General features: G+C 38.9%; 1 protein-coding gene across 4 annotated transcripts in view; it reads right to left on the bottom strand.

Moving 5' to 3' along the window:
- The window catches only part of DIP2C (disco interacting protein 2 homolog C), a 309922-nt gene that overhangs the window by 107086 nt on the left and 184025 nt on the right, over positions 1 to 18811 (bottom strand). For all 4 annotated transcript variants that reach the window (XM_027720744.2, XM_027720743.2, XM_027720742.2 and 1 more), the window contains 2 exons: positions 5497 to 5622; positions 4445 to 4654 (listed from right to left, as the gene is read on the bottom strand). In XM_027720744.2, coding sequence (XP_027576545.1) covers positions 4445 to 4654; positions 5497 to 5622 — 336 coding nt within the window. The remainder of the gene's footprint in view (positions 1 to 4444; positions 4655 to 5496; positions 5623 to 18811) is intronic.

Here is an 18811-nt window from a genome sequence, read left to right on the forward strand (position 1 = left end):
TTTAGATGTCATTATCAACTATTTTAGACTCAGCACAATTTTTACTCTGTCTTACTAAGTGGTAAGAGATTTTTATATATCATGATTAAATTACTAAATAACTAAGTCAATTAAAAAAAGCTGATGTTTATCTTTTTATCCTTACTTATAATGCAGCTTTGCTATGCACACAGGAGATCATGACTAAGAAAATAATTGCCCTTAGTCAGCTATTAGTAACATGAGAAAGTATTTTTAAAGTTAGCTATAATTGTTTACATCTTTCCCATGAAGTATTTCCATCTTTCAGACTTCACAAGGCCAACTGAATTGGAGTTCAAGTATCTCCAGGTTTCAGCACTGAGATTAAATTATCAGAAGACACATGATCCAAGCATCACAGAGTACAGATGCTCTTGAAACCAAATTTTTCTTCCTCACACATGGTGTCGAGTAGGGTGAAAGAACATAAGAAGAGTTCTGCTCTTTTGTAGAAGTTTCCTTTTGAACAAGCATCACTGGTACTTGAAATCAGCTAAAGGAAACTCTCTTCCCAAGGTTGCCACCACTGGCCAGCCAAAGAGTGGAGTTCTAGTGCCTTGGCTGCCCATCTGCTGTTTACATTTCCATTAAGAACTTTTATCCTGCAGAAGAAGAATATTAAGGTTTGTCTTGCAATGTTCCTTTATAGTATCTGTTTAACAGATGTCTTATCATTGCAATATCTACAGCTCTAAGTTTCATCCATTAGATTTACAAATCCTTGGTCGGTTCATGTCTCAGAGTCAGGCTTGGAGAAATGAAAATCATACAGACAAGAATTTGGTCTGAATGACATCTAAAGAAAAAGATAATTGCTATGTTATGTGAAATGTAGCCTTTTTTTGTATAGAGGAGTCAATCCAGGCTTCAACCATGGACACAATCTGTATAGAGTTGCTTGGTCTTATGTCAGGTAACTTGAAGCATTGTTTGAGGTTTAGTTAAGAATTATGATCCTGACACATCTGTTCACTAAAAAGTAGAAACTGTGACAGCTGCATGACTTCAAAGCATTTCCTCCATCAAACACACATATTTGCATCACCTCCTCTTCCCATCTCTTCCAATATTCCTGCATTAGAAGATCACAGAGAAAACAGCTGTTTCCAGTTAAGGTTCTCTTCATTTCTGCCACTGGAGTGACATCATTTACCCCATTTCATGAAAATCAGGAAGACCCAAAGCAAACCAGAGCACATTCATGTAGGGACAGAGCATGTGCATTGATAAAGCCTCACATCTGAGGAGAAACAAAGAAGTGGAGGAATACTTCCAGTGGAAGTTTGGAAGTTCACACAGGTACCATGTATTCGAAAACTCTCCAGGAACTCGAGAAGCATCCCTGCAATACTAACTTGAAGAAAATGCAGCTTTTCCTCCCAAATAAGCTGGGTCTCCTGGTTGTTAGGGCAGGAAAGTCCAGAGCCAGAGATCTGGCTTTTTCCATTAGCTGGGTTTCTCTTGTAGTGATGTCCAGGTGACAGATGGTATTGTAAACTAGTCTCCTGTATTATATGTTAGAAGTCTATGTAGCCTTTAATGAGGATAGAGGCCTTCGATTTTCAAACAGAAACATATTTGAAGTACATAAAAGAAACATTAAATGCACCTGCAGGATCAAAATTTTGTAGTGAGATGATTAACTTTAAATAGATTTACAGTCATAGGCAAGCACTGTGTAATTTTCACCACATGAACTTCGTGAGCTTTGAGATAGACCTTCTCTGATTTTTATATACATAGAAATCCAAACCAGGTAATACCAACAAATGAAAACTTAAAAGATCTTAGAAATATATACAGTACTGACCCAAAGAAGGGTCAGAACACTAGGTATCTTTTACAGATTTCACTGGTTTAATCTCTAAATTCAAGAATTACTGAACACAACGGTGATACATATGCCAAACTAAAGATTCTCCATGTAGCTTAATGCAGACACCTGAGCATCTTAAAGCTGAAAATAAATATTAAAATGATATCTATCCCAAATCAGAATTTTGGCCACAACAGAGCAGCAGCAGCAGTCAAATCGAATAAACAGTATAACATTAAAAGTATATAATAGCTTATGCAAATTATCAAAATGATCCACAAAGCTGAACTCTGATTATATTATAGCCAAAGCCTTTTATCAAATCCCTCCTCAAGACTGTATTAGTGTACTTAAACTGGAAAAAATCTCCCTTTGATTTTGTGATACATTCTGGAGGTCACATCCTAGTGAATATCAGAATGGAGGGGGTTTTTTGGTTATCATTAAAGGTCTTTCCTGTTGCACCCTCAATTTGTATTTATCAGAATTGTCATCTTCAGAGTATGGCAGTATGTCCTTACATATTTACAGCTGATTTCTGTCTTGCAGGCTGGTCTGTCTCTGGAGAACAACTCCCTGCACCAAAGAAACATCAAGCCATGGTAACATATGTTCTTTGTGATCAAGAACAAACTGTTTCCAGTAGTCAAGGAGCTTCAAGGAACAGGATTACTCTTCTCTCTTATATTCTCTCCTACCAAAGAGGATTATTCATCTATCATCACTGGCCCACTGCCTCTGAAAAAGCAAGGCTATCTGTGGGAATACTTCAAGTCTATTACCTCCTAGAATACATTTAAATGCAAAATCCACCTCCTCGAATTGGAAAGAAACAAAAGAACACTTTAATTTCAAATTCTCACAGAATGCAGCTCACCCATGAAGAAATTCATCTTATAGTTATCAACTGTGTAGCTTCTCTTACATTTTCAGCGATCTTAGCAACAATGAGTGACAGAAACCATAAGATCAGTCTCAATCTGTTAGCAGATACCACTCGTATTTTGTATCCAACTGACCTTTTCAATACTATATCACAACTGCTATCCAGCTAGAGATGTAATTTAAGGCATCTTATTGTCAGAACAAATGAAAACCTGCATATACTGAGGTAAGCTCAACTGTTAAGCTCAACTGCTTCCTTCAAAGGCAAGATCTTTTTAGTCAACAAATATAATAGTATATATTCTCTTCTGCAGAATATTGTCATCTTAATTTAGCTCTATAAATGCTGTATTATTTACCACAAACTCAGTGATTATAAAAGAAGACTTACTGTGTCAGATTTAAAATTACTGAAATGTCACATTATGAAGAAGCTATATTTAAAGACACATTAAGATTTGGTGTGTGAGTAATACAACCTTTCAGAGTCTGGGTAAATTTAATTCTCTATGCTATAATTTCCTCTAGCATTTCAAGATGAAGTCACAGAAAATAATCAAATGCAATGATTAATGTGTTCCAAAGTGTATGCATTTCTAAAACAAGGTTCTAAGCTATTCATTTAGCATGAATTTACGAATCCAATACAAGTTCTTCCCTGACTGCAATTCAGCAGTTCCAGACCATGGTGAGAGGATTACTGAAAATACAGGTGTTATATCAAGCTATATCAAGCTATATCAAGCTAAAAACAAATGGATACAAACTACTCTTCCAGCACATAAAATCAGGAACGTTTAAGGTGACTTCATGTATCTCATTACATATACTTGAAAAGGAATGATCAGTTGAGGAACAGTCACACAAAAGTGAATTCGTATGTGTAGTAGAACAGTAGTGAGACTGTATTATCTGTTCCAACATAGACTCCAACAGATTTGCAGTGAGACACTCCATCAAGAACATACCAAAGCAGACACTCTGCATGATGAACAACTGAGGAGTGAAGAAAACAAGCCTTGCTTTCGATATATCTAATCAAATAGCTGCCTCATATTAATGAAAACTAATGTCAATGGCAAAATATTCAGAAATAATGTCTGTGCAGCTTCGCCCTAAAGGAAAGAAAGCTTTGACTTCCTAGGATCTTTCAAAGGATATTAACAAGCTACTAATAATAACAGCTCCCTTCTCTGAAGGTATATAATGGTCTCTCCCACAGAGTATAATAGCTAGATATCCCAGTTCAAGTATTCTAGATTCAATTAAGGGCAGCAAAAATATGTTTAAGTGGACTACTGTTATCAGAATTATCAAAAATTACTCAAGCTATGTAATGAAAGTGGTCCAGCAGTGGGGGAAACTCATATGCAAGCAATCCCTAATGATGCATGCACTGATTTTCCTTACTGATGAATCCAACAGAGACCTTTATAGTGCTAAGTAATGGAAGTCATCCAACTGTACATTTTAAGATGTTTGGGAGACAATAGCTAGACCCCGTTTGCCACAACATAAGTTTACCCCCAAATCTAAACTGTTATTTTTTTTCCCCTCCTCAAATAGGAACATAAGACTATCTCCCTACATAACATATGTAAATAGAAAAAAGCAAAAAAGCAGTACAGAAAAGACTTTTTTAAGACTTCATTTAGCAACATCATCTGAATGTGAGAGTCAAAATTCATGCCATGGACATACTCAACATGTCTGTATACTAACCTATATGTGTTTGAGCCATAACATCAGCTAGTCTGTGTGCAGCACCACTGCCTCCACTTTGTGTCGAGGAGGAGGAAGTGGTTGATGTGGTAGAGCCATGGATCGCTTGACTGATCCAGTGTTCCATGTTTATACTCCCCTGACTTGAGGTGGGAGTTCCCTGGGAGTCGCCCTGTACGGAGCCTTCATCTTCTGAACCAGAAGAAGTATCTAGTAATTAAAAACAGACTGTTAACTTGCAGTGCTTTGGGGTTTTCTTAATACAAATAAGGCATGTTCATATTCCAAATCTAAAGAAAGTACCATTAAGAAAATCTCAGGAAGGTGGGCAAACTTAATCAGAAAATCCTGAAAGCCCTGAAACTAAGTCAGTTGCTAACTACACACTGAGAGAACTTCCCTGTTCTAAGGTCATGATCTGTATATTATTGTACAAAAAAATAAGGATAATAAAAGTCTTCCTTTATAATGTTAAACATAGAACCTTCTGAAGATCTCCAGCTATGTATTAACAATACAGAATATACAAAATACTTTCCCAAGCTCACTCCAAAAAGTCTGTGAAACACTCTTGCAATTGTACAAGGTCCACTCCTCACTGAAATGGGAGTTCCAGCTGGATTCAGTGAGTATGGGAATGCATGAGATATGGGGTATTTTCAGTCTAGTAGATAAAAGAGAAGATAAACTTGAAAAGGAATGGTACAACTAATTGTGAAGTTGTTACATTATAGTATTAGGCAATAAATCAGAAACTTGATAGGAATTTTGACTATCATGAAGTATGACAAGATGGCCATAGTTAGGTCCTTGTAAGACCAAAAGGACCAGTGCAAGCTAAGGTACCACCATGGGCAAAGTAGTCATGTGAACTGCCCCTGTTGACTTTTCTACCATTCAGTTCACCTTCTCCTCTTCAAAAATACCTCAGAATTATGCTCAGTGTGCGTCAAATGACATTTCCATTACTATCTATGCAGACAGATTAGTAGTTCATAGCAACACAAAAAACCATTTTTAAAATTCCCATAAAAATACAGAGAGATACTCACCTGGAGGTGTGTAGGCATCCATCGATGTTTGCACCACCAATGAACGTCGTTTTGAGGGCATGGGGACTGCCATTTTCCTTTCTTTATGTTTAGCAAGGGCTGCCTGAACTGCTTCTGTGTGGACATCTGGAAGAAAAGAGATTTCAAGCCAGTGTTAGACAGAAATGAGTCGTTCCTCTGTGCCCCCAGTGCACCTGCGCGCAGGTTCGGGCGTGTGCCAGCCGGGCTGACAACGCACACCGAGTGAAGAAAGGCTGGGAATGTGCGGGATCTCGGAGGAACTGCCTGAGTTCTCCTCACTGTAGGAAAAGCAGCTATAGTGAAAAATGCTGCACCAACAAACAAGCCCTCTGAGCTGTGTGATATCCCCAGAATGGTGTTGCAGTATTTGAAGAGCAGGAACATCGCTTCACCAGAGCAAACCTCTGTTTAACCAAGAGCTGTTACTTCAGTGGAAGTGTGGTGTATCAACATTGCCCATTTTTAAAATTAATGAGGTTTCCAATTTACACAAAAGTCACACAGATGAAGGGAACAAGAACATTTGCTTGAAGGGTAAGAGGTATGTAAAATGTCACAACAGAAATGGTAACAGGTCGCCCATTCCCAAATCCTTCTCCTGCCTCTGTCACTTGGCATTATTCACAGAAAAATAAGTATTACGTAGGTGGAATGAGAAGAAAAAGCATCCTGAGCACAGACCTGGTGCTTTGCAGGCAGGTGTTACACACAGCTCACACCAGCCCACTCCACAGTATCCAACAGATCTCTTCTCCTTGGGGACATAACCAGGAAATAGCTTTCAAGTGTATATATAGCTGCCTGCCTCCCAAAGCTTGAAAAAGGCCACTTATCACGTCCAAAAGAGGTGAGTGACTTTCTGATAATGACTTTGTTTTATGCAAAATTTTTTAATTACTATCATAACTACACATTGAAATAGGTCTGCCTTTAGTTTACTACCTTGTACTGTCTGTCTTGCGCACATGAGGAGACTGCATGCAAAAGACATGGCAGCCAACAGAAGTCCCTTGTGGTTGCCACATATTGACCACCTGACATCCTGCCTTTCAACCAGTTGCCACTGGTCAGCTGTAGAAAATACGGCAAGTTGGGTGCATAATTTAGCTATTCCCATTTGTGAAGTAGGAACACAGTGAACCAGGTCTAACCCAGTCTGATTCCACTTCTGCTGCTGCTGAATTTGTTTGAAGACCACCCTCACAGGCTGGGTTGGGAGCAATCAGTCATTTTCCTACTCCTGTATTGATGTGGTGGCAGCTCTGAACAGGCAATGTGCCCCAAGAGAAGCAGCAGGAAAAAGAAGAGTATATATATCTTTATTTAAAGAAGTGTTGGTTAGATCACGTCAGTGTAAGTAACTTGTTGTGAGCAACAACCTGGAAGGATGACTAGAAGCATTAGATGATAAGCTGCTGATAAGCTCCAGTGTCTCATTTTCATTAAAGGCATTCCCTATCTTCTGCCAAGGTTTAAGCTCCTCTCAGTGCAAGTACGACAGGGAAGGGTAAGTATAAGAAAAAGAGCATTATCAGTGGCTTCTATGACTTGTTCTCGTTCTTTTTTCCTTTTGTTTTAAATCATGAAGAGGATGAGCACATCAGCAAAGCAAAGCAAGCAAACAGCAAAGCTGGAAAACCCATTTTTTAAAAGATAAAAGAGCCATGCAGCTGATGGACCACAACTGAGGAACGCTGCAATTGTTAAGATCGCAGAACAATTTCTGTTCTGCCAAGTCATTATTTTAAAGTATAAAGTTTAAGGTCTTTCTTATAAATAAAAAATGATGAAAAGTTTATGTGAGAAGAAAATAAACTATGAAAATAAACAATGTAAGTCTTTCCCTAACAGCATGTCCCCAAGATAAATTCCTACCTGCTCACTCCACACTAATGTCAATAACGTTTACAGGACTGAACATGCTCACTAATAGTTTGTGTATCTTATCTATCAAAGGAGGAAAATTCTTAGTTTTCCTTGAAAGGATAGCAATTAGATACCAAGCAGTAAAAAAAGAGCTTTCCCTTTTTAAAAAAACAAAATCAAACAAAGAAAACAAACAAGCAAACAAAAAAAAAACCCACCCCAAAAAAAACAAACAAAAAACCCCCACCAAAACCCAATGCTCTTCAGCAATTTTTGGAAGAAAATAAATTTTGCTGATCAACACAGGAGGAACTATTTGTATATTATTGTATATAGGATTGGTTTTTTACTGTAAGTGTTAGGAGGGAGAACAAATTCTTCCAAAACCTTTTAAAGGAGGACAGCTGACAGAAAATCATTAACATGCTTAGTGACAGCTGGACGCTGAATCATAACTTGCGAATTCTTTGATTTCTTTTCTGATGCTGTTTTGATGCAAGAACGTAGACTCATCCGCTTAATTAAAAACACTCTGCAGGATTTTAATTTTCAAATGAGTCCACAGGAGTCCAGGAATTGAATTGTTTTCTTAGTAAAGCACATGCTTGATATGTTTATTTGTAATGGGTTAGTGTGGAACAAATCAGACTATAGATTGCTAAAAAAGCCTCCAAACCAAAACCTCACAGGAAACAAAAACAATGGAAAAGATAAGAAATGCCAAATAAACAAGAGGGAAGCTGACTGAGGAGAAGGAACATGCACACCTGCTCCCAGACCAGTCTGCAAGGTCAACTATTCAAAAGGCATTGCTCAGACTATGGCGGTTACCAAAAACAACAGGACACATGTCTAGAAAATGCTGAGGACAGATAGTCTAGAGATGGTCCAGGGATCATCAGCAAGAGGTTACAGGTTTTTAGGGGGAGAGAAGAAAAGCCAGCAGAATCAGTCAAGCTTGGATAAAAAAAATTTTTTCACAACATTCTTTCCCAGGAACAAAACTCCTGGCTAAACAAAGTGTCTCTAGGCATATAAAGAAAAGCAAAGGATTATGTAAAGAATAAGTAAAAGCCAGCCTATATAGTTTGTATGGACTTCTTTTTGAATGAAAGCCTATTGATGGGTTCTGAAGATCTTCAACCTGTTTTGACAGTCTTGTACAGAGTAGTACTTTTTAAGCTAATGAACATTTAAGCCATTCATACTTACAGACCGAGACACAAAGTATTGAGAAATCAGAAAGGTAAAGGAAAGCCAAACTGATACTTCAGAATTACACTTGAGAACAATTCACAGGTTACAACATCTATCCTGTAACCACAGCAAGATAGAAAATGTAAGTTGGTTTGTTCCCAAGTATCAGCTTAAGATATGCACTTTGCATACACCTGATTTGCTTTTCTCCAGGTTTTAGTTTTGCTTTTCTGATTTATAAGCCAACTTTGCTGATGTAGCACAAGGAATGTTAACCAAAATACAGCTAATAATCTTTTATTGTACTTGCATGAAGCATGGATTTAAATCCAAACTGAAATGTACATTCCTCACCAAACTGTGTCCCTGGTGATTTGCTTCTCATCAGTTTAACAGGTGTTAAACTCTTTACCTTTATCATGGTGAAAGATGGGCTATGGTGTCCATCATATTATAGGTAACTCACTGCTTGCCCACAATGTGCCCCTAGCAGCTACTGAAAAAATACATAGAGATTTGTAACAGGAGTTCATACAATAGTAACTGGAGGCACCTTGTTCATTAAAGGAAGGAAACTACATTTGTGATACACACCAGAACAAAGTATAACAAAGGTGCAAAGATTTATCCAGGTTCCCTAAAGACAGGAAATTGCTATCCCCCCGATTCCCATCAGCACAAAGCAGTTTGTATTCTCCACAAATTGCACACAGCATCAACAGGAACATCACATTAGAATTTCAAACCGTCTCTGGTAGGGTGATGCCCCTGTCTTGCACGTCTGACAAAAGTGTCTGAATTGCCTTCTCAATCTACCCTGGCATGCTCAGGCTAACTGAATTCATCATACTGTCTTTGAGCACTGCTTTAAAACACAGACTTCTTGTTAATTTTTTCTGAAAAAATCGTTCAAGTATGAAAACTTTGTCCAGAAATGCCACATATTCTTTTTTGCATTAAAAGAAAACTAAAACCCCACTTCTGTCTTTTCTCACAGTGTTGCTTGCTACAATTTCTCACCTACTATAAACTTATGATAGAGTTTCAAACACATATATACCTTCATGTAATTGCACTCAAGCCTTTAGAGAAAGTCCTAAGTGAAAAAAACCATGTTTTTAGGAAAAATGTTCTTTCATATACAAGTCTGTGACATAGTGAGTACACTGTTACAACTGATAAAATTGCTCCAGATCCTGACCCTTCAAAGCACCCCCGGAGATAACAAAATCTTTATACTTTTCCCACCTGGTTTTTCCAAAAGAATGTCTCAAAAGAAAATCTAAAGCAGAGTAGAATCTATCTACAGTAGTAGGAACCAACATACAGTGCCTTATTTGCTGCTGTCCTCCACTGTTTTAGGTTGCCAACCATATGTTGAATCCAATTTGTGTGTTTGTACTCAAGGAATCAATAAATGGGAAAAAGTAAAGCAAAACACTTGGGAAGGCTCATTGCTTAACTTGTGCTCACTGCTTAACACCAATCAGCTTGGTGTTCAGCATTCAACCTGATGCATACATCTTCTGGGCTGCCTGGTAATATTTAGCAAACTGCAGACAAAACAGCTCTGTCCCCAGTCTTTTCCCTGTTGCATTCAAGCATTTTTACTTGTTTATTCTCTCCCTTTACATTCTGTGACAGGATAGAGAGGGCAAGCATACTTCTGGGAGCAAAGTCAGGAAGTCAAATAGAAAGGAAGTGGAACTGTAAAAACAAGCAGGTGGTAGAGAGAAAGTTTCCCTTCAAAGAGCTAATCATCTATTAAACAAGAGATGAGGCCTCAAAACAAAGAGCAGGGAAATTAAAACCGGCAGAGAGAATGAGAGCCTGTAAGTTCAGACTCCCAGACTGATGACCTATGGCATCAGCCACTGCATTCCATAATCAGAAAATCTCATCTATTGCTAATCAAGGTAAATTCCTCATTCCACCAAGCAGGATGAACTGCCCATCTTTCCTGGGAGGTGCTCTGCTTAGCGCAGTCATTCTTTTCATATGGTTTATCTCGTAACTTGGCACAATGTTGTGCTCCTTGTTTAACTGAAAAGGCTCAGGAAAAAACCAAACCCACTAACAGACACAGTGCAGCACCAGCTAGATATGAACACTGTGTTCTCTGTCGTCTTTCTCAGCTTCCTATTCAATGCCCATAGAAAAGAGAACAAACCCACCTCTCTGTTCCTGTGGAACAAAGTGACATCCTGCCTGCACTGACATGCTGCTCCAGTGGGATCCCTCAACACAACAAACCAGCAGGAGACTGGAGCATCAGTGGTCAGCACACAGCCCAGCCAGAGTGGTGAGCCTGTGTTCAGACAGCGCTCATCTTAAATGCATGATGGCATGGAAGAGACAACCCATTTTCAAAGGGGATAACTGGGTGACAGAAGATATTAGGGAGATAACTACTGATAGGTGTGCAGAGGTCAAAGGTTAAATAAAAATGCCCCAAAATACAGAAACAAACACTGTTGATTTCAGACTGCTCAAACTTCTGACTCCTTGTTCACAGTGTTCTTTAATAATTTATTCCATACACTGTTGATGATCTGAAATCTAATCTTTTTTGTGGGAGAACATGAAAAATTTTTATTTAGTCAGAAGTTGAGTTGGATGGTTTTTTACTGTCTCTGGGATAATAAAAGTCTCTTTGGAACTGTTAAAGAAGTATTTTCTGGAGAGCATACTTTCTCTCCTCCTTGCACAAACAAATGCATACTTAGAACAAGTGGTGACTTCCCTCTATCACAAGCTGCCCTCTCCTAGTCATTTCCCTTGGGCAAGACAGTACATATGATCCTTCCAGGCTCAGCTGCCTCCACAAGCAAATCAGTCTTCCTTTCCTGAAGCAAAAAAGCAATTGTTATGTGATGAACAAGGTCAGCCATTTCCTGCTCCACATATGGAGCCGTGCTACACTGTCTTGTGTTTCTCTACAGCTGCTAGAAGAGCACTCTTCTGAAGAGTGCATCCTCACTTGGCATGGAGCATAATCCTGACTCGCCCTTCCCCTTACACCCCACAAACAGGGATTCCTTACTTGGGCCAGATATGGTGTCCTTGAAAGTTTTGAACTGTAACTGAGACATTTGAAACATGTTGCAAACTCCTAGTCCTCCTACAGACTTTTGCAGCTTTTAGAAGAATGAGTTTGTTCCTTTTTTGTTCGGCACTTCTTTAAAAAAAAAAAAACAAAAACCTATTCAACAAATTAAGAGTTGCATTCTTCCTGGAGGTGGAGGGGTTGTTACATTTTTTTTCCTGTATAAGTTTAACACGCCTCAGCAGGTTCCCCTATTCAGTATTAGCTGTATTTGCTCCATAGGCATGTCAAACACTCAACGTACTGTAAGCAAAGCAATATCTCCTCGTGGATCAGGGATCTGGGTATGAGTTCTGCATGGGTCATGAAACAGAGTGCTCATCCCATGGCAAGCAACAGCTACATTAAAAAATTCCACATTATAAAGCTGGTTTTCGCACACCTTGCATAAAATGCCTCAGTACACAAAAGAAAAACAGTATTTTTTTTTTGTACTTAAACCAGGTCTTGCAGTTGCTGTCAAGTAGTTCTCCTACATCTCATGTATCATGTAGTCCTGTTTCTTTTTAAGACAAGAAATTAAACTGGCTGTAGACAGGAATCTTGCATTGCTAGAATCAAGATAGCAGAAGATTGTTTCTACCTCTGTTTCTGGTATAATGTATTCCTTCTGTTGGTTTTGCTCACGGTTTCATTTTCCTAGTAATTATAAAGCCTTGATACACAATCACCAGCTGTTTAAGAAACACAAATATGGAAAAACAAGCTGTTGCCTAATTGTTGCTGTACAGATGCAGAATTACATAACAGAGTCCCTACCATGCAGCCTGGCTTTACTGTTCTAAAGTAGTGGTACTACTTCCATCCTTCCTTTCAGGGGACTTACCCTGGAAGAATAAAACTGCTCAGAGACATACCTGAGACATACCTCAGTTGTAATCTGAATTCATCCGTTTCCTCTACTTCTTTTGCCTCATGTAATTCTTCTCCCCTGATCTCTTTTTTTTTTTTTTTTTTTTTTTTTTTTTTATTTGTTTGTTTGGTTGGTTGGTTGTTTTTTTTGAGTTAGACCTTGGAAACAATTTTTATTCCTTTGCTTTAGTAGTCAATTCCTAGTAACATGATGATACAACTGGGAGTAGGACTCTGAGAAGGTTTAGCCTTCTTGCTTGTTACAGGATAGTCCACAAACACAACTGACTTGCAGAATGGCAGGATTAAGATCAAGAAGGTTGATGCTCTGCTCTAATGAATTGAGAATGCCAAAGAATTTTTAACAAGAGGTCATTTATGTACATACAATACATAGTTATGTCTTATACTGCAGTAGAGGATCAGCCCTGAAGTCAGACATTTAACAAAAGTAAAACCACAAATAAGACTCTATCATAGGAAAGCTGGCATCTGGGATGGCATCAAGGAAAACAGCTGGAAGAACAGGCAGAGGAGGCAATGGAAGGAAGGGCAGCTATCTGCATCAACACACAGTGCAGCAGAATAATCACAACAACCTCTAGTTATTACAGGGAGACAGCTGATACTATAGGAAAACAGCATTATGAAAGGTGAATTTTGGCTGAAAATTCTTGATAAGACAATTCTAAGTATAGCAATTTTATGCTAAATAATTACACAGAGAGAAGGTTGGCAATTGCTGTCTTACAGGAAACCAGTAGTTGAAAGCATGAAAGTCTCTTATGAGTTTAATCAGACCTTTGTTAGAGCTACCATGGAAACCAAGGATATACTGAGAATTCATTTCCTAATATGTGGCCTGTAAGTACTCTGAGTAGAGATAATTTGGTAGCTACATCTATTGAAAATGCAATCAGGACATGCTAAATAGGGTGAGACACAGTAAATGTATCATCAGAACAGATTACAGTTGGGCTTTGTCTTTTGATTGTCCTGGGCTAACAGCACTGAGTTGTTTTCAGGCAAATACAGGGCAAGTGATTTCATAAAAATTGCTGTGTTCATCCAACACAGATCAGTCCTTGGGAAATCATGTCACCCCTGGGAATGTGAATGTGAGTGAGTCCATATAATAACAGATCTTTGCTGTGGGTGATGCTGCAATGAATAAGTCTCACAATACTTTCACAATCTCTCTGGGTATTAAGAACAGGAAAGCACATAGCCCCAACAGTGTGACACCTAATTTCTCTCCAGCTGCAAGCAGGTGTGGTATTAATTCTGAAATATGGCATTCACAGCAAACACAGTGAATACTTGACTGAATGCAAGAACAGCTGCTCTGAGATGACTGCCATTTATAGGAGGGCTGTGGAGGTTACTAGAAGAAATAAACTGTTGCTTACCTTCCAGAAAACAACTTAAGTGAGCAAGTTTCAGCCTTTGGGATGTTTAAACTATACATACAGGGCCTCTGGTTTTACTGGGAACTGGGGATACATGAATATGCAGGGGAAAGTTCTGCTGTCATTTCATGAATTTGGGGCCAAATTTTGTTGATCTGTACAATTTTTGACAGTGAAAAGTCAGTGGTTTAGGAAAGATCTCTACTCCCATGAATATGCCACTGAAAAAGGCTTGGCTCTTCAAGGATGCTGCAGCCAACAAAGTCCACAGGAAACTGTGCTCTGTGAACTCCACAAAGGGCTGTGCCCATGCTTAGTACCTCCTGAGCATCTTCTGTCCCCACCTGGTGCACACATGCAGAAGCTAGATGCTTGGTATATTCTCATGTGGTTAGAAAGCCTAACTCTAAAGAAGCATGGCTGTCATGTCCCATTTTGGTTTGAAGTGGTGATAATCCATAATTTTGTGTAGAAGGAAGGGAAAACCTGAACACACAGTTGGGAAAGATGTGCGGGTAGGCTGTGAAACACAGAGGTTACATGCTGGAAACAGAGGACACCAAAATAGCAGACTGAACTCTTTATGACTCCACTGCTAGTTTTGTTGAAAGGCACAGTTTTTGCCTTACTTTGGATTCTTCAGGTATTATAATAAAGCATACTTTAAAATGTCTTTCTCAAAACTGAGATTTAAAACTATATAAATTCTACTCATAAGTGAAATGAAAAAACATGCAAGTCTCCCACTAATAATTTCCATCCCTCCATTTATTTATTATCTCATTTGTAATGCAATCTGAAAGTCAGCTTCACATGGTGATCTCATCTCAGGCCCCCTAACTATGCAAGTAAACCAACTTCCTATTTGTTTCTCTCTGGAGATCCTCAAATAATGTTCCTCAAGAGTTCTACACTTATCCTTATAAATTTTTCTGCTGGGTCAAAAGCAAGAATGTGGCTATGTAAGTTACATATTTGTCACAGTTTTTCTTCAACCTCTTTTTTGCACTGATCGAGTTGTAGCTTGAAATTAACTTTGTAAGTAAGTTAAATAGAATAGGAGATTAATTAATTTCTGAATAAGTCTGTTTACAGCCAGGTTAATGATTTCAAATTAACTCTTAAAAGTAACCTTCACTCACCTCAAGGGTTAAAAAACTATTTGTTTTATGACAAGCCACGTAAATACTTCTACGCAATTCTGTCTTGATACATAGAACATTAATCATATTTTCCTTTCCCCTTATTCTTTGGAGAAATGCTATGTGATGAGGGTTCAATAAAAATGATTCCTCAAATCTTCCCACTCCATCCTTTGCCACGTACAACAACTCTCATAGTCTCACAGTGTAATTCTTCTTTGTCAGCTCTGGCAGGATTGTAGAGTGAGATCTTGAATATCCTTTCAAAAGCACAAAATATAAGCTAATCAAATATTTTAAAATCACCATGAGGTAGGCTGTAAAGATGCAAAGTGTCAGCAACCTTTGTTAGGGTTCATACACACACTCACCTTGTGGTAAATGAGAACAAATATGTGGTAAGGTTCCTAGAGCAGAGCAGATCAGCTACCCAGCTACCTCGGGTCTGGTGCCAACTTCTCTAGGATTTGGGTCTACAAGGAGTGTTCTTTTATTGTTAGCTCCCCTATTTCAAATGACCCTCAAACCTGGCCTGGGATGATTTGTTCTGAATTTTCACAATTTCATGCTCAGTATAAGCTGTTTAGTCTTTTCCCCGTTGAACAACAGTGTGGGAAAGGTGGCTGAGGAATTTTTGCTGCAAGAGTTGTAGTAGGGATGCATTTGTTTTGGCAGTGCCTCCAAAAACCTCCTATATTAAGATGTCTTTTAAAAGAATTACTGAGTGTACTTGGAAAATGGGCTGTTCCTTGCAGTGGTGGGATCTCTGGGGCAGGAGCTGGCAGCTCTCCAGGGATGCTGTACCAGACCAATGTTTAATTTCTCATCTTGACAACGTAAATGTATGGGACAAAATTCAGCAAAAGTGGGAGAAGGGAGGTAGTCCTTGCTGAGACTGGGGGTACCACAACCACTTTACAGGCAGTACCCTTTTTCCATACTACCAGTTGAGAGATGCTGATTCTCAAAACACTCCATTTCTCAGCTCCCAGCTCTGTGCTCACCCTCTGCTGGGCCTTTTAAAATCTGTCTGCATAGCACATGTAGCACACATGCTCTCATCTGCTGGCCTTTCCTCCGGGACAGTATGAAAGAAGCCTGTTTGAGTTCAAGTGTTTGGACAACACTCTCAGGCACATGGTGTGATTCTTGGGGTGTCCTGTGCAGGACCAGGAGTTGGACTCAATGATCCTGATGAGTCCCTTCCAACTCCACATATTCTATGATTCTACGAAGCCTTTCACAGAACAATTTCACTTATGCTGCTACTTCCCACATAATTTCTGACATCTGGAGAACTCAGTTTTTAGAGCTCACTGGCCTCATTTTTCTTAAGGATTACACTTGCTCCATCCAGGTGGTGCTCTGGTCATCTTTAAGCCCTCTTAGAGAGCTCATGAGAAACAAGGAACTTAATAAACTTGGCCCAACCCATCTCTCCTATCATCATCTCATCAGAGGAGAATTCTGGTGCAGTAGAAATCATAGAGCCACTATCTCATTCCTAACATATATATGTGCCTTGAACACATTACACCCCATTCCCTATCATTTAATGTTTGGGTTTTTTTGTTTCTAAATTTTACTGGTGCACATTTTTTATGTTATCTCTTCTGGTTTTGGTTGTTTGGGTTTTTTCACTGACAAGATGTGGAAACAGTAAAAGCTGATACATGAGAAGGTGCTCTGGTTGTCAGCATTGAGACAAAGAAATTTAGCATTTTGCTTTGCCCTAATCTAAAGGCCACAGGGTGTTCCCTTAGAAAAATGAAGTTGGAAGGGACCTGATGTTTCAGTTCTTTGTGTATTGAACATCCAGCTAAGGGAGGACAACGTTCCTGTTCCCTAGAGAGCAGTTAAAACAGATGCTGAAAGTCCCTGAAGGAGAGTTGCTCTCTGAACCCTGCAGATCATGACCAGCTCAGAAACAAAGAACTGAGGGAGATTTATCGTGACCAAGAAAACAATTTCTGAAGACAAGGACCTGCCCAGTTACCCTTGGGGTATGTCGTTTGGCAGTGCCATAGCAGCAGCTGCTGCTGTACTGCAGTGCAGCCTTTATGTGGCAGCAGAGCCCAGCTTTGCTTCAGGCCACCACAACAGGCAGCCACAGGCAAGGGGCCAAACTCGAGCAGGACTACTTCAGGGCAACACTGTGGAGGGGTTACAGGTCACTATTTTAAGCACCAAATCAGTTAAGACCATTCTTCCAAAAGCAAGACAGTCTATACAATGGTGTTTTAAATAATGGTGGCAGAAGCTTCAGGTCCTTCTATGAGGGATTCAACATTAGCAGGAGCAGAATGCAGTCAGTGCTAACCAGGGAGCAAACAGGTCCCTAGTGACCGTATGGAGGGCATGTAAAGACAAGAGCCTCCAAAAATCTCAGTCTTCAACTGAGTTAGCTCATTTAGATGGCATGGCAAGGGTGTGAAAGCTAAGCCATTCAGATTAGCCACTGCCTACTCCATCACATAATTCCTATCTCCTTATCTCAACACACCATACCAAATTCATGGCCTTGCAGCTTCCAGAAGTATTTGAGAAACCTAGTTTCTAAATGTTACTAAGGAAACAAAGCTGTTTGTCCAACTGCAGCTAAATCTACATGACCATTACTAACTCATACTCCAGTCCGTGCCTGATTTTGCAGTCCCGTTGCTCGAGCCAGACCAAACGCGATGCTGACATTCCACATGTAGAGCCAGAAGTGCAGTGCAAGCCTGCTTTCCTCTGACTGAGTTTTCTTGCCTGAAAATCCACTGGCCAGGAAAGCCTCTTGGCCAAAGTTACTGATTCAGCCTATAGCAACATTTGGCTTCAGCATCATCTTGAGCCCCCAGACAATGTTATAGTACAAGTACAGGATAAGGAATGGCAGCTGCTAAGAGAAAAACATTGCCATGACCTACACTTGGAAGATCTTTCCAAATGCTTTTTCAAAGTGAGTAAATACTAAGTGATCCTTTTAAATTCAGTAGTAAACAAATTAAAAAATGCTTTTGGATTAAAATCAGCTAAACTATTTGCCACATTTGTATAAAGTAAATAATATAGTTTAACCCTGTTAACCCCAGTTACTACACTTATAGCATTATCTATATCTGTAGGTATCAAAAAAATTTATGAAAGCCGACTTTTTGAAACATAATGATTTCAGGATCCCTTCTTGTATGAAAAAAAGCAGCCAAGGAATTTTAAACGTTTTCAGTTTTAAAGAATTAGACTAAATTTCCAATGTAGGTTGAATTCCAAAATCAAATTGTCTTGAAATGCAAAATGTACCAGAAACATTTAGGGGAAAAAATAGCTTCTGTAAACTCAAGATTCAATTTTATTTAGAATATAAAAATCATAGAAACCAGGTTTGCACAATTACAGTGCTAAAAATTCTGTTACATTAATGAAATAATAATAATAATAATAATAATAATAATAATAATAATAATAAAAACTGAAGTAAGAAAATAGGTAGGGATTTAAAATGTCACAGTCTGACATTTTCCATAATGAAAGACCAAAAGTTGAAGGTGGTATTAGTGGCAGCAATAATTTTGAGTCTCCAAAGAGAGTTCATTAAACAATCTTCACTAACATCTAAATCTATGTAAAAAGCAAAGACATGGAAGGAGAACTGAATGACTTTCAGAATCTTAGACTTCCAATTAGGAAAACCTTACCAAGAAGACAGAAAAGTACTTTGATCAGAGTTGGAATGGAGG

Source organism: Pipra filicauda, unplaced genomic scaffold (assembly GCF_003945595.2).
Source record: "Pipra filicauda isolate LSUMZ 115617 unplaced genomic scaffold, ASM394559v2 scaffold94_size2452230_pilon, whole genome shotgun sequence".
NCBI lineage: Eukaryota > Metazoa > Chordata > Aves > Passeriformes > Pipridae > Pipra > Pipra filicauda.